Here is a 17909-nt window from a genome sequence, read left to right as displayed (position 1 = left end):
AGACCTCGCTGAAGTGTCAGGTCCTCAAATACAAAGCCTATTTCCTATAATTTAGTATCTTCTGAAACATTTTCATGCATGAGATCAGTAACATTCTTACACTCTGAGCATTCCTTCCACAATCAGATGTTTCTAAAGAAAGCTCACTTGACAGAATGAAATGGCATCGTCTGTTCCTGTATAATTTTTGGATCTATATAGGAAAATGAGGTCCAGGGGAAGGGCCTATGCCCAACCTCAGAGCCTCCTTGGTGCACTCCTTCCTAGGAATATCCTGGGACTATTTAAAGCTGTTTAAGAAAATCCACCTCACTCCCACAGGGATGGTTACTACCTTTAGCGTTCACTGGAATTGTTTTAATGAAGTATGGCTAGATCAGAGCACAGCATGAAGAAAAGCAAAATATCAGTTGCTCATTTCCAGGAAAGCCTTAGTAGCTATACACTCCTTGGTAATTTCCTGTGCTAAGTACTGAAGCTTACATGGAAGCTCTGCAGTCATAGCCCAAATTCTCACTTTTCTGAACAGGCTCTACCTCCTGTTTGTGTGACTTATAGTTAAAGATCCATTTTTTTCTAGACTATACAGCCAAAAAGCAGGGTAAAGAGGATTTGAAGTATTGATTTCAAATGCATGCAAAAGCGTTTCTTTGTCAGTGATGGAGTAAAATGACACGGTCTTCTTTTGTAGCTCCAGGAAAACTCCAACCTTCAATGGTTTATCCTCATGTAACAACATTTCTTGATCCCTATGCCATGCTGACAGCTGCTTTTTGGGACCTAGCCATTCTACACACCAGGAATGCTCTGTTCTTCCTAATTTGTCCCTTTTACCAATCATTTCGTGAGCAACTCCAACAGCCCATCCATCACTGTCCTTGGTAAGCACTTCCCAGTAGTGGCTCCCAGTACAGAAGCTCTGTGAACACATCACTTGGCTGATGCAGAATCTGTTGGGTGATGGTCCATAATCAGTCGAGTAGCTGCAAACCATTACCTTCCTGTTCTGGTCTGTGATTGCTAAGCGCTCATATACTCTTCTGAGATCAAAAGTCACATCCTCTGCCCCTAAAAGAGAGAAAGGAAGATATTCTCACCTGCAGGCTTCAGGAAGACAGATCACCTTAGTATTTACATGCATCTTAAATCACACGGGATGTGCGTCCCTACTCAAGAACAGAAATGAAAACCAATGATCATACAACAAACCTTAATCAAAGTTCAATCCTGAAAATCACCACGAATCCTCAAACAAACACTAATGACTGTATCTTGAGCCCAGTGCATACTGAATCATTTAACAGGCACGCATGAGTAAACAGGTATGAGAGACTCCTGCACTCCAGTGGAAAGGTCAAGGTGCTTGGCACCCTACAGGATGGGTCTTATTACTAACCACAATCTCATAAAAAATTACCCTTTTGCCAATAATAAATGGGATGCTTACCTTAATAGAACTTGCATAGTCATCTGTTCACTGGGACATGTTCTTGCATATTTTATCAGCAAAAACATTTGTTTTGTGTTTTAAGCTACAGCTGTAGTACTGTGTGTTGACTGTGTAAACATTTCCGTAAAAATGATGCAGAATTCAGACAACAAACGGAGTCCTTACAGCTTAACACAGTAAAGATCAGTAAGGTGTGATAACTGCCTGTACACCAGCTCAGACTCTGCAGCCAGCACAAGCTACAGCACAGCTTATATACCTCCACGAAACAGATTTCTTATCCTTTTTGTTTTGCATATGCAGTCAGGTATAGTATTGCGTCATGCTGCAGTAACTGGTTAATTCGTGGTAACTTCACTGTGTTTCTATGCATGAGGTAAACAGCCAGATCTCCTGCTGATGTTTGTAAGGACAGTTTTCTTCAGAAAATTCAGAGGCTTACAGTCACTTGAATTTGTTATTGAAAAGTCACACCAGCTTGCATACTTACACTGAGAAAACTGGCTTGAAATCATTGGTTCTGGATTTTTAGCTGCAGACTCTGGAGATAATGAGCAGAGATCCGTCTCCTGATGAAAGTCTGGAGGTTGCACTAAATATGAAAAAATTAAAGTGTTAAGGCACTTCTTCAAAATGTGAAGTATTTATGCTCCTAAAGGAAAACACACATAAAATAAAACTAGCTGGTAGTTATAGTACAAAACAAATAGTTGCTTTTTTTATCATATAAATTATCAAAGGATGTGTAGGCAAACATTTTTCTCCAAAAATGCACGCTGCTGCCCTAAGTGTGGTCAGAATGGAGCAGTCAGAAAAGCTGGATGGGTAAAGCAGCTGGATCTTTCTATGGAGACAAGCCAGTTTCTGTCATAAAAGTGTTCACGGTGTTCTTATTTTTATTCCGAGTATCATGTGTTTCTTGTGTTACTTGTGCTTATGACATGCACGTGCAAAGTAATTTTTTACTTTACCTGCTGACCAAAAAGCCCGACATTCAGCCTTACAGCTTTAAGAGCCGTTTCTAATTTTCTGTTACATTGTAGTGCATATTCACAGGACTCATTTGCAGACACTTTCCAGTATAGCTAAATAATACATCATCACGAAAGCCATCCTTAAAAGCTCCTGCCCCACACCTCTGCCTGCTGATTCCTCGGTTTTGCTACTAAAAATGATCATGGAGCAAAGCTGTAAACTCAGTTGCTGAAACGATCGAGAGAAAAGAAAAACCCTGAGGTGAAAATATGACTAAGTATCTGGGGTTTTTGAGAACCAGTGTGGGTAGTTCTGGAAAGGATGGGAAGGGGAGGATTGCCCCTCAGTGGCAGTGGGGGTTTAGGTCAGTCTTAGGCTGCTCTCAAAACCACTCAGTGGTCTTTCTACAGCAGAGACACAGTGCTGGGAGGAGAACTCCATAGCAAAGGCCTTTGCTTAGACACAGCTTTCAGCGGGAGGGAATTTTATGTCTGCTCTTAGCAAAGTCTTCACTGTTACATTCCTCTATATTTAGAAAAAAAACCTATTTAAATGGATTATATTTCATTCTCCATTACTCATCTGCATGTCAGTCAGTTTTTTTCTTTTGGGCTCTCATGAAAGAAGTATAAAGTAGTTCATGTTGTCTCCGAAACTGCAGGGGGTTTTATAATAATCACACACATGCACACCTGTTTTCTCTGAAGTTCTCTGTTTGGTTTCCAAAGCTGCAGACCTACCTGTTTATAAGAATGATTCTTTCATTCAAATCTTCACTGTGGGGTAAAAGTAGTGCCAAATTACAGCAGTCCAACCTCGCTATGCAAGGAACTGAGTTGAGGCGGGTCACATGCGGGACCCTGCTAGATCCTCTAAAAAAGAGATTTCAAAATAAGGAAAACTCACCTAGTGGGAACTGCCGAGCGTACATCTCCAAAAGTAAAATTTCCAACTTTCTCTTAAGATCTTTTACAGCAGTTTTGACAACATTAAGCTTCTCATCAAGTGTAATTTTACTCATTGCTGAAGGTGAGCCTCTGTAACTATGTCTCTCAGGTAAGTTACCCTAATAATGACATAAAAGAATCAAGGGGAAAATGTAAACAATAGCAATTATTTCATCTAGCATACCAGATTATATCATAAAGCCAGAATGGAAAACCAGCCACGATCTCTCTAAAATCTTATTCTTTGTATTGAGAGCTTCCTTTGTAGGATAGTTATCCGAGAGAACTAACCTGAAATCTTACCGAAAATATGAAAGTATAGCTTATTCTTAATAAAAAATAATTTGTTTTCCCCAAGAAAACTGAGAATAGGACTAATTTTCCTTTTATATATATATACATATACATATATTACAATTTCCTTAAGTATACATGTACACACAAACGTTCTCTTTTTAAACTTTCTTTGTGTTCTAGAACCCAAACCAAAAGCTTTAAAACGTATTAGTATGAGATGTAGCATAAAATACCCACGAAAGGGTAAGCTTCATTTGCCTAAATTTAGAAGTTGTGGAATTCTACATCTCAGCTTGTTCTCTTAGTCTGCCTTTACAGTCTGTGGAAAGAAGATGTCTGAAGACGATTAATCTCATCCGCAGGTAGGTGTCTCAAGTAGGCCAGATGACTCACACTCTGAAAATACCCATTTCTCATTGCCTACAACGGGACTCTGGATCAGACATAAATACATAGCTACATCAGCTGAATTCCAGTGCAGACCACCACGCCTTGGCCCTGGAAGCCCCCTTCTGCCTCTGTCACCGTCACACCCACTGAGCCCCACTCCAAATCCCTGCTAGCTAATTTGCATCATTGGAATTGTTGTTTTCAACATCAAAATGGGCTCTGCAGAATTCAAAGTGCTTTAACTGCCTCTTTTGAGAGCTCTTGACCTATTTTCCCCAAGAAAGTTTTTAGAAAGTACTTAATAACTTTGTGAGTTCTTTAACTTGCATACATACATGTATATACGTATTCAGGAAAATAAAACAATAATAAAGAATCTTATCTCAACCTTGGATTTGATTCAGGACTGAATTTAAGCAATGTAGTCCCCACTTCACTCCAGCTCACCAATGTCCTTGGAACAAATCTAGTTCTGAATTGCACCCCCAACCTATGCCTTTTTTAGTACTTTTTCCCTCTGAATTTCTTACTCCAAACCTTCCCTGGTAACAGCAATGTCTGTGGATCGGTGTTATTGTCCCTAGTGAGAAGAGTGCAGCGGGGACCTGAAGGTGCTCTGTACACGTTCAGCTATCCCAGACATTTACCTTAAGAGTTTCTACTCATATTCTGCCACTTCATCACTTACTGTCTGGGCGTTGATGTCTAGGAGCCTGTCCACTTCAACACAGAGATGGTGAATAGTCTCTTCAATTTTCTGTTCAGCTGCTTTTTGCTCTTGTTCAATGAACATCAGCGTGTTTCTCTCCTGTCTTTCAACATATTCCTTCATGCAACAGAAATCTTCCATAACCTGGCTTTTGATCTGAGATGCATACTCCTGAAAGGCAGAAAACATGACGTTCACCGTGTTGTTAGAAAAGATGCGTGGAGTATGAGAACCTACTGCACCTTCTAACATGCTCTTTGACTGACCCTGCAGACCAGAAACAGCTGCCTTTATTCAAAGGAATAAAATCTGCTTGGCACTGTCATGCATTACCTGCAATGAGATTTTGGGCATGTTAAGGATCTGGACTATTTTATGGCCAGCAGTCTTTGCCTGACAACTTGGAATGATCAATATTTCTTCTTTATGATTTGGATTTTGCATCTAAGAGTTCCAGAAACATTCAGGCTACTCCTGGGGTAGGCAGAAAAAGGCAACAATGCACAACTCCAGTGGTCTTTGTGCCAGCCAAGACAGCAGTTAGTACAGCTGGGGCCATAGCTCATTCTCATCGGCAACAGCAACACAAGGAAACAGAAAGGCAGGTTCCTGCTCTGGCTGGAAGGCCATGCTGGAGTCAGTCACCTCTCCAGGTGGCAGTGGAAACAGAAGCTAACCACAGGTAGCGAATGTACAGTGGGTACCTTCGCTTTACTGAGATCTTTCCCCAAGAGGTGGATGGTCTCTGCAGTCACTTCCACTTGCTTGGAGATGTCCCGTATCTCTTCCTCCTTTAAAGCAACACATTGGACTGTTTATCTACATAACCTCAGAGAAAGCACGACGAGGTCAAGCAGCAGGATAATAAAAATCCCTAAATCACTGACATCAGTTAAGCACTGGGCTGGTTGAGAAGGGGTTTGGAAGACACAATTAATTCTGAGAGGTAATAGTCACAATGAAGCCAACATGCAACGATCATCAATTACATGTTCAAATACAATCACAAGCTTCAGCCCTTTGCTCAACTGCAGAGACTGAAGACGACTTTTTAAATGCATATGTGCTAAAATAATGAAGGTTCAACAGATTTTTCTCATCTCCTCCAAGTCTGGGAGTTATTTTAAGCAGAGCTCTAGACAACGAAGCAGTCCCATTCTGTGCCATTCAGCTGGGTGGAGCTGTCGCACTGTACAGTAACGTTACGTGTCCTGTCAGGAGACTCCAGTGCTACGCTGGTGCAACACCGAGCACCCAGCGCCCGCACCAGTTGTTACCGTCGCACACCGGCTGAATACAGACAGCGACCAGTTCTGGTAGTTCAGCCGCGCGGACCTCAGCGTGCCAGGCACCCCCCAGGCACCCCAACCCCTGCCTTGGCTAAACCTGCCTCTCAGCAAACACGGTACTGTCGCGACACTGCTGGTATCAGCACGTGGAGTGCGAGGAGGGGGGGAGGGGCGAAAAGAAAGATAAAGTCCCCTCAGTCCTCGCCGCGTCCCCGCGCTCGTCACCCTGCTGAGGTGCGGAGAACTGCGGCCAGACTTTGTCCCGGGGGTGACGCTGGGGGGGGCCCGGCCATCCCGGGGGCGGGGGCGGGTGGCGAGGGAAGGAGCCCCGGGCCGCCCCGGGAGGAGGGGGGATGGCGAGGGGAGGGTCCCCGGGCTGCCTCCGGCCGTACCTGCTCCCCAAGCCGCCGCCCCGCCGAGCTGCAGTGGTCGCAGGGCGCAGCTGCGGAGGGCTTCGGTTCGTCCCGCGTCCCCAGCTCCTCCTCCCTCACCTCCTGCGGGATGAGGCTCACCAGAGCGGCCAGCTCCCGGTTGGGCCGCAGGTCCTTCAGCTCGAAGCCCTCCCGGCAGAGCGGGCAGCCGGCGCGCTGCCTGCCCTTGCAGTACTCGAGGATGCAGGGCCGGCAGAAGCTGTGGGTGCAGCCCGAGAGCCGCACCGGGTCCGTGAAGTACTGCAGGCAGCAGGTGCAGCTCAGCTCCACCGCGCCCAGCAGCCGCTCCAGGTCCACGGCGGCGGCCATGGCCCGGCCCGGGGCGGGGCCGAGCCGCGCTCGGTTTCGTTTCCCCGGGCGCCGCCTCCCGCCAGCCCGCCGCCGTGCGCCGGAGGGCCCTGCCCCGGCGGTCGCTCCGTTACAGACCGCTGCGCTGGGCCGGGAGGGGCCCGCCGCCCGGCCCGGGCCCGGGGCTCTCCTGGGGCTGCCCGGCCCCGGCCCCGGCCCGGCCCTTCCTCGGCTGGCGACCCTGTCCGAGGGGTGGGAGCGACTGCAGGCCGGAACCGTGACGCAGAGCTCTCCACGACCTGCCCTTGACTTCTATTGACTTTCCAGAAAAGTTGCTGTTATCTGCGCGATTTGATCTTTGCAGGGAATTTCCCGGTTTTGTAACGGGTGGCCTCAGAGCTGCTGACACGGCTGGTCTGGTGCCCCGTCCCGGGGAGCGAGCACCCAGCAGAGCAGGACTTGGGCAGCCCCATCCGCCCGAAGTTCAGGCTGCCAGAGGGGCTGAGCCCTGCTGAGGACATCCTGGGTTACTGAGCTCATCTCACAATAACAACTAACGTGTGTCACACCAAACGAAGACCGACATTGTTCCTTGCACAAGCCAGAGGGTTCTTTGCTATCAATTTCAAGGGCTGCAGGATTCAGTTGTTAAAAAGGTCTGATGAACCAGCCCGTGAGCTAGAATCAACGGGGTTGCGTGGGGAGAGAGAGGGAACACAGGCAAGTTTATGGGAGCACATCAGCAAGCGAAACTGCTGCAGATCGCTCAGAGTTGGCTGGCGGTGAGCTGTCCGAGACAGGCAGAATGATGATCCAACTCAAACAATTCTTCTGCACTACTGGAGGGGGACGGGACCAGTTAATCTCACTAATCCCTGCAAGTGTCAGCACTTCCTCATTTCTGCAGAAGAGGAGAACTATTCCGGGTATCTCAGCCCGGCTGGCAATTGTCAGCTAAAGGTGGAAGCCTCACCAGAAACTTGGTCTGCAAGACTTCCTCTTGATTTGCAAACTAAGGCTATCTGAAAAGAAGAATTAAATATCTGAATGACTGGCTGCTTGGTAGAACCAAATCTCAGACTTGGTCTTCAGGCAAGAAAATATTGAGTGCGCTGTATCAGCCAATGCAGATCTTCTCCAGTTCCTGCGCAGAATGGATGTCAGGGGTACCTGACGAGGAGGCACTCACCCTCCACTTCCAGCGCTGGTCCTCATTCACGGTCTTCCAGCAAGTCACGGAATGTTACACTTTTAAAACTAGTTTCTGCCTTTCAATGTTCAGGCTAATCGAGCTCATTAAGCTTCAGCTGGTTTTTGGCAGGGAGACAGATCAGCGTACGTTCGTCCTGTACTCACGATGTGTTTGCTGGGGCACTATGTGGGATCGGGTTGGAAAAAATTGGTCTTCACATGCCGGATTTGCATCAAAAAGTCAAACAGCAGAGACTGCTGAAAGCAGGAGTATTTGTCATTAGAGCGATTCCATTACAGTACCCTCCACAATTCAAACTTGACTTTTATTTTTTTACTGTGCCAGAAATGTAACCCTGTAAAAGCCATTAAACCCACTCTGTTGAAAAGAACCATATCCCTATCTGGACAGGAGCTGCAGCCAGGCAGAGTGTTGCTGCCCGACTCTGCTCCCCCCTGAGAAGGACATCCAGTGACTCCAGCATTAATTGGTATCTCAGGTGTATCCAGCAGGACACCCTGCATCTTCCTGACAGGAGACGGTATCTTTGCCTCTCGGTCACTGTCCCTATGTGCTGATGTAACAGAAGACCCCATTCCCTGGCAGGACATATGCCACTGGCTGGACTGTCAGGCACATCCTTCAGGATGTGGAGGAGTCCATCTGACATCAGACCAAGGCAAAAAAAGGAGGAGCTGATGTAACAGCACCTGCAGGAGTCCTCAAGGAAATGCATGCCAGCCCTGCGGGGGTCAGACTTTTTCCACTGACTTTTTTTTTTTCCCCCCATAAGACAACACTGGATGATTCATCCCCACATCAGGCTGGGAAAGCCTCCTCTGCTCAAAAGCAGAGAAGGGTAAGATGAGAGAAGGCACTTCAAGCAAGGTTCTGCAGGGGCACAGACAATTTCTGAGTATCTGCACTCTCTCTTACTCCTCTGTTGCCATCCTTCCCGTGCCTGTTGAAGGAAGAAGCCCTTTGTACTAGAGTTGCTGCAGAGCCTTGAGTACCATCCTTGCCAACAGAAACAGGCCACAGAGCAGTGCTGAACAGAGCCCAAGGAGTGCAGTTCACCAGAACTTCGTGCTAGTCTTAACCACTGAAAGGCTGGGCAATGACTCCATTTAAGGCATCTATCCACTCCCTCTGCTCCCTGTCGTTCTCACACATAAACACAAACTCTCTCACTGGCGTGACCACAGTGATTGCTGGTTTCCTCTTCTTCACCCGGACTCCCTGGGGCAAGCCAGCTCGTACTTCATATCCCTCATCCATCCTTCCAATAAAAACCTGGCCCTGTGCAAATGCATCCTAGAAAGAAGGAAGCAGAAGACAGCCATTAGCCAGTGATAGCGCAGCTCCAGCAGACGCTGTTCTATCCTTTGACATGGAGCAGAGGCTGGGGATGCGTGAAGGGGACACTGATTTGGTGACAGGCAGCAGAAACACACACGGCGCTCTTTGTACACTCAGGGACATTCTCGGGAGGAGGAGGTATGGACCCACCCTTGCAGAGCTGGTTGGTGGGTGTTCAGAAGGAGCAAGGAAGGATATTCTTGTGGCTACAGCAGTGCTGGGAAGCACAGTATCAGGGCTGCCAAGCCTCTGTTATTGGTCTATTGCTCTTCTTGCCCACGGTTACAGGCACAATGGCAACAGGGCTGGGAGAGAGCGGGCTATAACCACTACAGGCAGTAGTGGCTACTTTTAAAAGACTTAGATCTTCCTCACAGCCCTTGCAAGGGCCAGAGTTCCTGAACAGCTCAGCTTCAAAGAGACCCACTGATAAGGGAGATGAGCTCTTGAGACTGAGCCTGCTTCAGTCCTGCACAGCCACTGGAAGAGCTGGATGAGAACAGACCCTTCTTCCCCACCCAACTTCATGAAGGGCCTTGTGGAATAGCAAAGAACACTCCTCTTACCAGGGGATTTTTAAAGTACATCAGGTTCCTTTCTTGAGAATCCAGGCAGAACCAGCGCACCTTAAAGGCCTCCTTCTGCTGCAAGGAGATGGTAGAAGTTCTTTAAAGACCAGGTCCCAAAGTGGAGTTTGGCCTATTCAAAGCAGATCCCTGGACTGCTCAAATGACTTGGAGCTTGAGTTCAGCTTCATTCATCCCTGCAACAGGCGAGTTACTGCTGTGTGCAGCTCTCAGCTCCCTTCTCCCCAGGTTCATGCTAGAGATCTGCATTCAATGACAATCCTTTGGGGAAGGCAGGGAAGTTTGGTTCTACCAGTGATTGAATTACCAGGATTAAGGAAGTTGCAGCAAATGAATTAATTGAAAGCACTGCAGAAAACGATCCTTAGGCCAGTGGCTACAATGAGGAGAACGTGCAAATCAGTTTCAACATTTTGGTTTGAGGGGATATCCCTAGCACTGAGGGACGCACAACGGTAAGGACAAATTGTAGGTTTTTAAAAAAGTGATAATTCCATCGGTGACACTCATCTGACCATTCCCTGAGCTACTCATTGCTCCGTGCTGAACTGAAGGGTCCTCTTCTAGGGCTCGCTTCAGTTTGAGCAGAATTTAGGCCTCAGGAGAAAAACACACAATCTCTCATGCTTGTAGCTGTGAGTATTCTCTGTGCAAGTACCTGCAGGAAGATGTAGTGCCAAACCCCCAGCTTATTCAGTATCAGCATTTCACCACTGAACTTTTAATGGGACTTTGGCTCATGGTTCCCTCAGAGGAGAACAAAACAAGAAGCAGCAATGTTCAAAGATGACCTCAGATCTTTATCTCCTCCCTCAGCAGAGCCTGAAATCTCCCTCTCCTGTTCCAAGGAGTAGTGGCCCAAATACTTTCCCACAAACCCCAAACCAAACCATAGGCTTCACTGTGGAGAATTTGCTCAATCGCACTTTGCTGCTATAAGCACATGTGACTTCTGTGCTACTGACTTTAAGAGAAACAGGGAAGTAGGAGAGTCACCATGTGATGTTCTGTTCCAGCAGGAGCTGCAGTTCTAGAGCTGCAGTTAGCAGATACAGCAATCCATTCAGTGTTGCATAACAGGACTTTGCATGTCCACTTCCAGCTAACCCATCTTGCTTACTCTTCAAGGAGGATTCTTCTTGCCAGTCTTATTTTCCAGACAAAATAAAACATGATCCCAAAGAACATGACTGGCTTGAATATAAGGTCTTTTTTCAACCCAGGAAGCATATACTCACTCAACAAGTCATTTACTAGTAAACATCATAGAGTCATCAAATATTCTCTACATGGAATAATCCTGTTTGTGTACTGCCAAGTATGCACTTACTTTTGGTCCTGTTTTCTCCATGTATCCTTCTTTGACATAATTTCTTGTGATCCTAGGTATGAGCTAGGAGAACACAAACACACACACAATAAAGTCTGTCTCATTCAAGCTTGGTTTTCTGTTCTGTTTCTTTCAAAGCTAATCACCATAAATTTTGGCTCTTGGGGCCTGGGTTTTTTTTAGCTGCTCAGTAAAAGGAAGTCTGAAATAAGAAGGAACATAAAATTTCTGAAAGATTACACTTTAAAAGGACCACACGGAGACTTCTTGGCCTTAAATAATGACTACGTTTTTGCATGTTATCCAGTGTGGCCTTTCCTTCTACCTGTCCATTCCCAAGACCCATATGCTGCTGTTTGAGCACCTGACTCTGGCATAAGAAGGGAGAAAAAGTTTTCCCATGCTATGTTTACACAGACCGCTTCAAGCCTTGTTCAGTGCTCACCTCAGGCTCAGGGACAGCTGGGAAGGTTGTTCTGAGGTAATGGTAACGCGCTGCCCGAATGGCATTGAACCAGTCAACAATCTCCTACGGAAAACGGCAAATACAAACATAAAGACAAGAATAACAAGGAGGAGTAAGATTGCTGCCTCTGCAACATGCCTTTTGCCTTCCTTGTAACCTCTCTGTTAAGATGTACTTTCTCCCCAAGAGGCAGAGAGTGTCAGTGACTTGTCTCAGACACCTGTAAAACACTGAGCCTTCAAAACAATATAAAAATGCCGCTACAGGGAGGTCCCAGACGTGCTCTGCATGGACAGTCACGCAAGTCTGCGTACCCAGGCTTTTTCAGTTGATTCAGTTTATTGATTGTTTAAAAATTTTTGTACCTGGAAAGACATGAGAACTACAGCAAGGGAAAAAACAGAAATCTAACACAACCTGTAGACATACTTCTTAAAACTATCGTTTGCTTGGAAATAATGCAGAACAATATTTTCTATGCGTGTCAAGAAGGCTTCAAAGAATATAACCACAGAAGTGTATAAAACCACTACACAGTTACCTTACAGAGATTTACATATGTGCCCCACTGAAGCCTTAAGACTACTCAAGGTGTGAAGCTGAATATATGCCTCAACAGAACAGCAGCAAGATGTTATAGTTATTAGTGTCAAATTCCGCAACTTTCTGTATTCTACAAGTCACAGTGACTTGTAGAATATAGAAAGTGACTATATATGGAATATAGAAGTCACTATATATGTAATGACTTCATATAGAACCACACCCTGCAGAAACAGGATATCTCTTCCGAATCATAGATCCAACGTCTAGGCATCTTACTTATTCCACAATCTCCATGCTACTCACCTTTCCACTTTCATGATAGACAAAAAGATTCCTTGTTTGACCATCTGTGTTGTACGTGATCTGCAGCCCATGAGCATGTTGGATTTTCTCCGTCTGGAACATTGCATTCAGATTCTCAATGTTGATAATGGCTTTTGGACCTCTGGACTGTGAATGAAAAGCATCACTGTATTCAAGTGCTCTCAGGGAAGGTCATGGAGGACAGATTAGCCGTATGAGAATTAGATTCCTACTGAAGAGAAAGCAGGCATCCTAAAATACCTGAATAGTGGATACACCTGAAATATAAAGCTTTAACTTCATGCTACATAAAATCACTTACAAAGAGTCACTCCCTTTCCTCGACAAATGCTGGGTCGCTCTTTGAGAGGGATGTGTTTGACTTGCAAGGGGTGGGTTTTACCTCCAGCCTTATAGCTGGAGAACCCTTAGCTACACTCTCTCACAGAAGGGAGACATGTTGAGGATGATGCTGCAGCAGTTGATGAGAGAGTATTTTGGTAATATAAGAAGTAACAGCTGCTAACAGATCTCTTCTTCATCTTGCTATGCAACTGCCAGTATCCATTTCCTTTGTTCACCAAGCAAAAAGAGACTGCAGGGTTAAGATAAGTGATAAGGAAAAGGGCTAAATCCAGAAGAGCAATTGCCTAAGATACCACATACGTTAATAGGGAAACATCTAGGCTGCTACAAACACAGGCTGGCCTGGCTGCAAAACTAGAGACAAAGGTATTTATGCCAATTTTTGCTGGTGAAGAGCAGGGTCTGAGGATGGATGTTGACCAGCTACCTAAAGCCAACTCTGGCTGAGGAACTCACTTCTTTGGTATAGTACTTCAACACCCCTTCCCTTGCTGATAGGAAAAATCGCCTCTTCTGGAACTGTCTGCTTTCCCGTCCACGCTTCCAGAGGAATCCTTCATGGCTACCTGCAGACCGGACCAAGATAAGTGTGAGAGAAGAGCAGCATAATAGCAGGACTCTATCTAAACCGTGATGCAGCACAGAGTTTCAAGTGTCTTCTCCACCTGAGAACTGTCAGCTCATGTGAAAAAATCAGTGGAGAACTAGAGAACTGTAAGATCTGAATACACCCTTGTGCTTGTCTAAGTGCCTTTTCTTAGGAGCGTCTTCTCAAAGTTAGACTCAAAGCAAGGCCTGCGCATCCAACAGTTCACATATGACAAACCAGCCTTAAAGATCTTCAAAACTGCAAACAGAACACTCTGCTGTTGGCCTTAAGGCTAACACTTTTTCCCTGACAATCCTAACTTTTACCTGCAGAACAAGGATCTTGGCAGACTCGGGTGGCAACAAATTCCTCACGCTCATATTTAGCTCTAATCCATTGCTCTCTTAAAACCCTGAAAGAGGAAAACATGGATAAAAGCTGATCTGCCTCTACTCTATGTTCACCAACCAACCAACGAGACCTGTAGAGGGAAGCAGTAGTTGAACAGCTGTAAAGGTCTGCAGCAGCGAATACACCATTAACTTACAAGCAATCACAGGACTGAGGGACGTAATAGTAGGGAGGGACTTTTGCCTCATATTTAGCTTTGGCACACAGATTCCCATGCTTCTTCATAAACTGAAATGCAAAAGAAATTACAGTTAGGTGTGCAACTACAAAATCAATACCATGTCATGAATATAAAATGAAACTTGTATCAAAGGGAGCACTGCACTTCTTGCTCAGTCTCGCCATAACTCTCAGTGCATTTCTACATATGTTTATAAATTCCCTTTGGCACTATAGTTTGCAGTTTTTAGGTGGAAGAGCCTCTTTCAGTATTTTCAGTTCTGAGCCAGGTAGGAAGGAACACAAGATTGTGGTTGTTGATTAAAAGAACAAAAGAAAATGAGAAGAAAAGATATTTACGATCTCCCTATACCTTCATCTCCTCCTAGACATTAACTGTGATTATATTATTAACACAATTCAATTGAAAGATGAGAGGTTGAACCAATATTTATTGACTGAGGAACAGAACACACTATCTGGAAATATCTGTGGGCTTCTAAACCACAGGGAGAGGTTACTGCGTGCTATAAAAAAAAATCACTGCAGGCTGACAGAAACATGATCACCTATCAGTGTAATTTGATTGAGTAGATCATAAAAACACCCCTAAAGTTACCCACGGAGTTAACTTGGCTCTGTGTGGCTTTGTTCCTCTGTCCATGATGGACAATGTAAAAGCTATGAGGCAGAGGAGGCTATGATGAAACGTGGAGAAAAGTAAGCAAATTACTGCGTTTTCCTCTGTACCTCTATAAGATCGTTCTCCCAGAAGTCAAGCCGAAGGGATTTGACCCTGCTGATTTGAGGAAGATTGCGGTGGATTCCAGAGCAGTTCAAACAAATGAATATTCCAAGTTTGTAAGAAGCCCACTCTGGATCTAGGCGCAAAGAGAGAACGAACCAATACATGGGAGAAGGCACAGCCACAGGCAAAGGCAAAAAAGCACATCTGACGCCCAGCCCAGGCTTCACACGTCAGACATCAAATCCCACTCCACTGTGTATGGCTGTCACTTCACTGCGTCCAGAGGAATAGCACCCGCTGCCTTCGTAGTCTCCTTCACCGCCTGTTTCTTTACAAATGAACGCGGCCGCGCAGGCAGCCGCGCGGTGATGTAAAAGCCCAGCTAGTTATTAGTTCTGCACGGAAGGCTGCTGCTGGACTAACGGCGGAAGGAAGGAAAGATGCTGCAGACAGCGAGCGCTACTGCCAGCACCCCGGGCTCCCGCTCCCGCTGCGGCCCCGGCGCTCGGAGGCGTCCCGGGGACTCGGGCCAGGCCGCGCCCTCAGCCCGCCGTCTCCCCCCAGCTGCCGGCTCGGCTCTCTCGGCTCGGGAGCGCGGGGTGCCAGCCCGCGGCGGGCTCTCAGCAGGCTCTGCCTACCTGTGCGGCGCCTTCCTCCGCGCCGACCCCAGCGCAGAGACATCCCGCCCCCCCCCCCCCTCCCCGAGCTGCCAAACCACCCCGCACCGCCCCCCTCCCGCCTTGTGCGCTGCTGCAAATAACTCCGGGGAAGCGGCGGCCGCTTCCTGCCCCGCACTGTCCCCTCCTCGCCCCGCGGGGCTCCGGCCGCCGCTCCCGGCCCTGCCCAGCTGCCGAGAGCCGTGTCCCGCCGGCCCGGAGCGCGGCAGCCCCCCGCGCCGCCCCGGGAAACCAGCCTGCTCCCGCCTCTGCGGTACGCGAAGCGAACGGTGACGGCGGGCCCCGCTCGCAGGAACGGAGCGGATCGGAGACCGGCGCGCCGGGAGGCTGAGCGGGAACGGGCCGGCGCCCGGCCGGCCCCCCGCTTTCCTGTCAGAAACGCGCCGGGCGGGCGCGGGGGGCCGCGGACGCTGGCGGGCGGAGCCCCCTTACCTGGCTCCCCGCAGTCGGCGCAGCGGCCGTTGCCGGTCCCGGCGGCTCTCTGCAGCTCCAGCAGCAGCGTCTTGTTGCGGTCGCGGTCCATCATCGCGGCCCGGCGCGGAGCTCTGCGGGAGGCTCAGTCCCGGGAGGAAAATGAGGAACTGGAGCGCGGCCCCGGCGCCGCGGGGCGACCCGTCCCGTCCCGTCCCTTCCCGCGCTCCGGCAGGCGCTGCCGAGCCGCCCCTCAGGCCGCCTCCTGCCCCGCGGCTCCGCGCCGGCGCTGGGCGGGGCCAGCCCGCCCTGGTCGCCGGTCCTGCGAGGGCGGGGGGCCGGCAGTACCGCTCGTTACACCGAGATAAGGCTTCGTCCCTTCTTGCACGGCAGTAAGCGGAGCCGGGTCGGGCCTCCCCCGCGAGTGAGGCGGTGCCGCTCGGAAGAGCCGTCGCTGAGGGTCCCGCTTGCAGGAGGAGCGCTGCCCCGCGCGCCGACAGGTTTGCCTCAGCTCCACCTCAGGTTTGTCTCGAAAAAAATAACGTTACAAGGCCTGCTGCCTGACAGGCGGCGCCCGCTGGCAGCCCGGCGGCAGGCGCTCGCCCTCCCCTCAGCGCGGGCCGGGAGGAGCCTCGGCAGCGGCCAGCGTCGCAGGGCTGCGACCCCCGCCGCAGGGTCCCTCCTGCAGCTGAAGCCGGTGCCGCGCAGTTCATCTGAGAAAAGCAAGGCAAAAGAGAAATTTCAGATGAGGTAAAGGTTTTCACAGTTAACTAAAGATGAAGAGGTATTAAAATATTTTTCATTTTACTAGTTTCGGTTTGAACTTAATTTGCATCATTAACTTGCATTACTGTAGTGCACTATAACATGCGATTCTTTAGTAAAGATTATGTGTAATCTTGTAAAAACACTGCGTAGTTACTTATTTTGCAGATGACGGAATACTATACTAGAGATGTGTCAGTACTTTCAGCTGAATACATTTTTCCCATCTTTTTAGGCACTAAATAGCATTGTACCTTTTCTTTTTTAATATTGTGAATTCATGAAATAAACAGCAGCAGAGTATCTGAACAGTTGAGTTGTTCAGCTGCCTACAGAAAACCTCTCTTTTCAGCGCTTACCCTTTAAGAAATGTTGTATGCTAGATGTAAACATAGATTTGATTTTACCTTGGGGACTAACATAGATATTTTAATAAGTGAACTAACAGTAAAGAATAAGGTCATAATTTAAGGATAAAAGTGAAAAAGTATCTAACTAGCAGCTAGTGTTCCAGATAAGTAACACCTGATGGTTACAGACTTGTTCAGCCAAGCAGATTGCTGACAAGTGGAGGACATTAAACCATCTATAATCAGAAAAACAAACACTTGGTAGCTTGAACCGAGGACAAGCAACTGGACCTTGAGAAGGACAGTTAATTAGGATGTTCTATGTATGCTGCAAACTTGGCAGCAGTGCTGAGAATTCATGTATCCTTAGTTGAAGTACCCTCATTATAACACTAAAAATCATCCCCCCGAGCTGGAGACCCTGGCCCAGGCAAAGATCCTCAGCCAGTGAGCATGCCTAGTGAATTTTGGGAGTACTGTATCTTTAAACCGAGGTGGGAGGGAACTAACCAATTGTAGTTAGGAGGGTACGGCTAACAGGTAACACACGTTACTAACAATTTTTAAATGTTTTTTGTTGTATAAATAATGTGATTGATTGGTGGAAATCCTCCACCTCACACCCTGTGCAGAATAAACAATGTCTCCTCTCTAAACATACTTTGTGTGTTTCAGGAGTTGCTTCTGATTTCAGGAGACACAGAGATAACTTTCTTGCAAGCCACAGAGTGAAGCTCTTTTGCTAGCTTAATTTTTGCGAAAATTTTAGAAATGCTGTAAAATGAAAAAAGAGAATGTGTATGACATTTGCAAAATGGTTATTTCTCTTCAGGACAACCTGTAAACCCACCACCAAAAACCCCGGCATTGGTCA

At 47.4% G+C, this 17909-nt stretch overlaps 2 protein-coding genes across 4 annotated transcripts; both read right to left on the bottom strand.

The window, feature by feature from the left end:
- Positions 1-335: 335 nt before the first annotated feature.
- On the bottom strand, positions 336-7003 carry RNF135 (ring finger protein 135). Of its 2 annotated transcripts, none has more exons than XM_075441273.1 (6): positions 6450-7003; positions 5473-5559; positions 4748-4939; positions 3332-3491; positions 1941-2042; positions 336-1068 (listed from the first exon to the last, which is right to left on the bottom strand). In XM_075441273.1, exons 1-6 carry the CDS (start codon positions 6795-6797, stop codon positions 533-535), a joined length of 1425 nt encoding a protein of 474 aa, XP_075297388.1. In that variant the 5' UTR covers positions 6798-7003; the 3' UTR covers positions 336-532. The 2 variants fall into 2 exon arrangements, with proteins under 2 accessions (XP_075297388.1, XP_075297389.1); XM_075441274.1 differs by having other exon boundaries at positions 6570-7003.
- Positions 7004-8278: 1275 nt separating this feature from the next.
- On the bottom strand, positions 8279-16179 carry ADAP2 (ArfGAP with dual PH domains 2). 2 transcript variants are annotated; one of them, XM_075441275.1, is made up of 10 exons: positions 15942-16179; positions 14835-14965; positions 14062-14153; positions 13841-13926; positions 13382-13491; positions 12560-12706; positions 11690-11773; positions 11245-11307; positions 9894-9971; positions 8279-9282 (listed from the first exon to the last, which is right to left on the bottom strand). In XM_075441275.1, exons 1-10 carry the CDS (start codon positions 16033-16035, stop codon positions 9064-9066), a joined length of 1104 nt encoding a protein of 367 aa, XP_075297390.1. In that variant the 5' UTR covers positions 16036-16179; the 3' UTR covers positions 8279-9063. The 2 variants fall into 2 exon arrangements, with proteins under 2 accessions (XP_075297390.1, XP_075297391.1); XM_075441276.1 differs by lacking the exon at positions 14835-14965 and having other exon boundaries at positions 15942-16023.
- Positions 16180-17909: the final 1730 nt, after the last annotated feature.

Source organism: Opisthocomus hoazin, chromosome 21 (assembly GCF_030867145.1).
Source record: "Opisthocomus hoazin isolate bOpiHoa1 chromosome 21, bOpiHoa1.hap1, whole genome shotgun sequence".
Taxonomy (NCBI): Eukaryota; Metazoa; Chordata; class Aves; order Opisthocomiformes; family Opisthocomidae; genus Opisthocomus; species Opisthocomus hoazin.
Note: the sequence above shows the minus strand (reverse complement) of the source record. Positions and strands in the feature narration are given on the sequence as shown.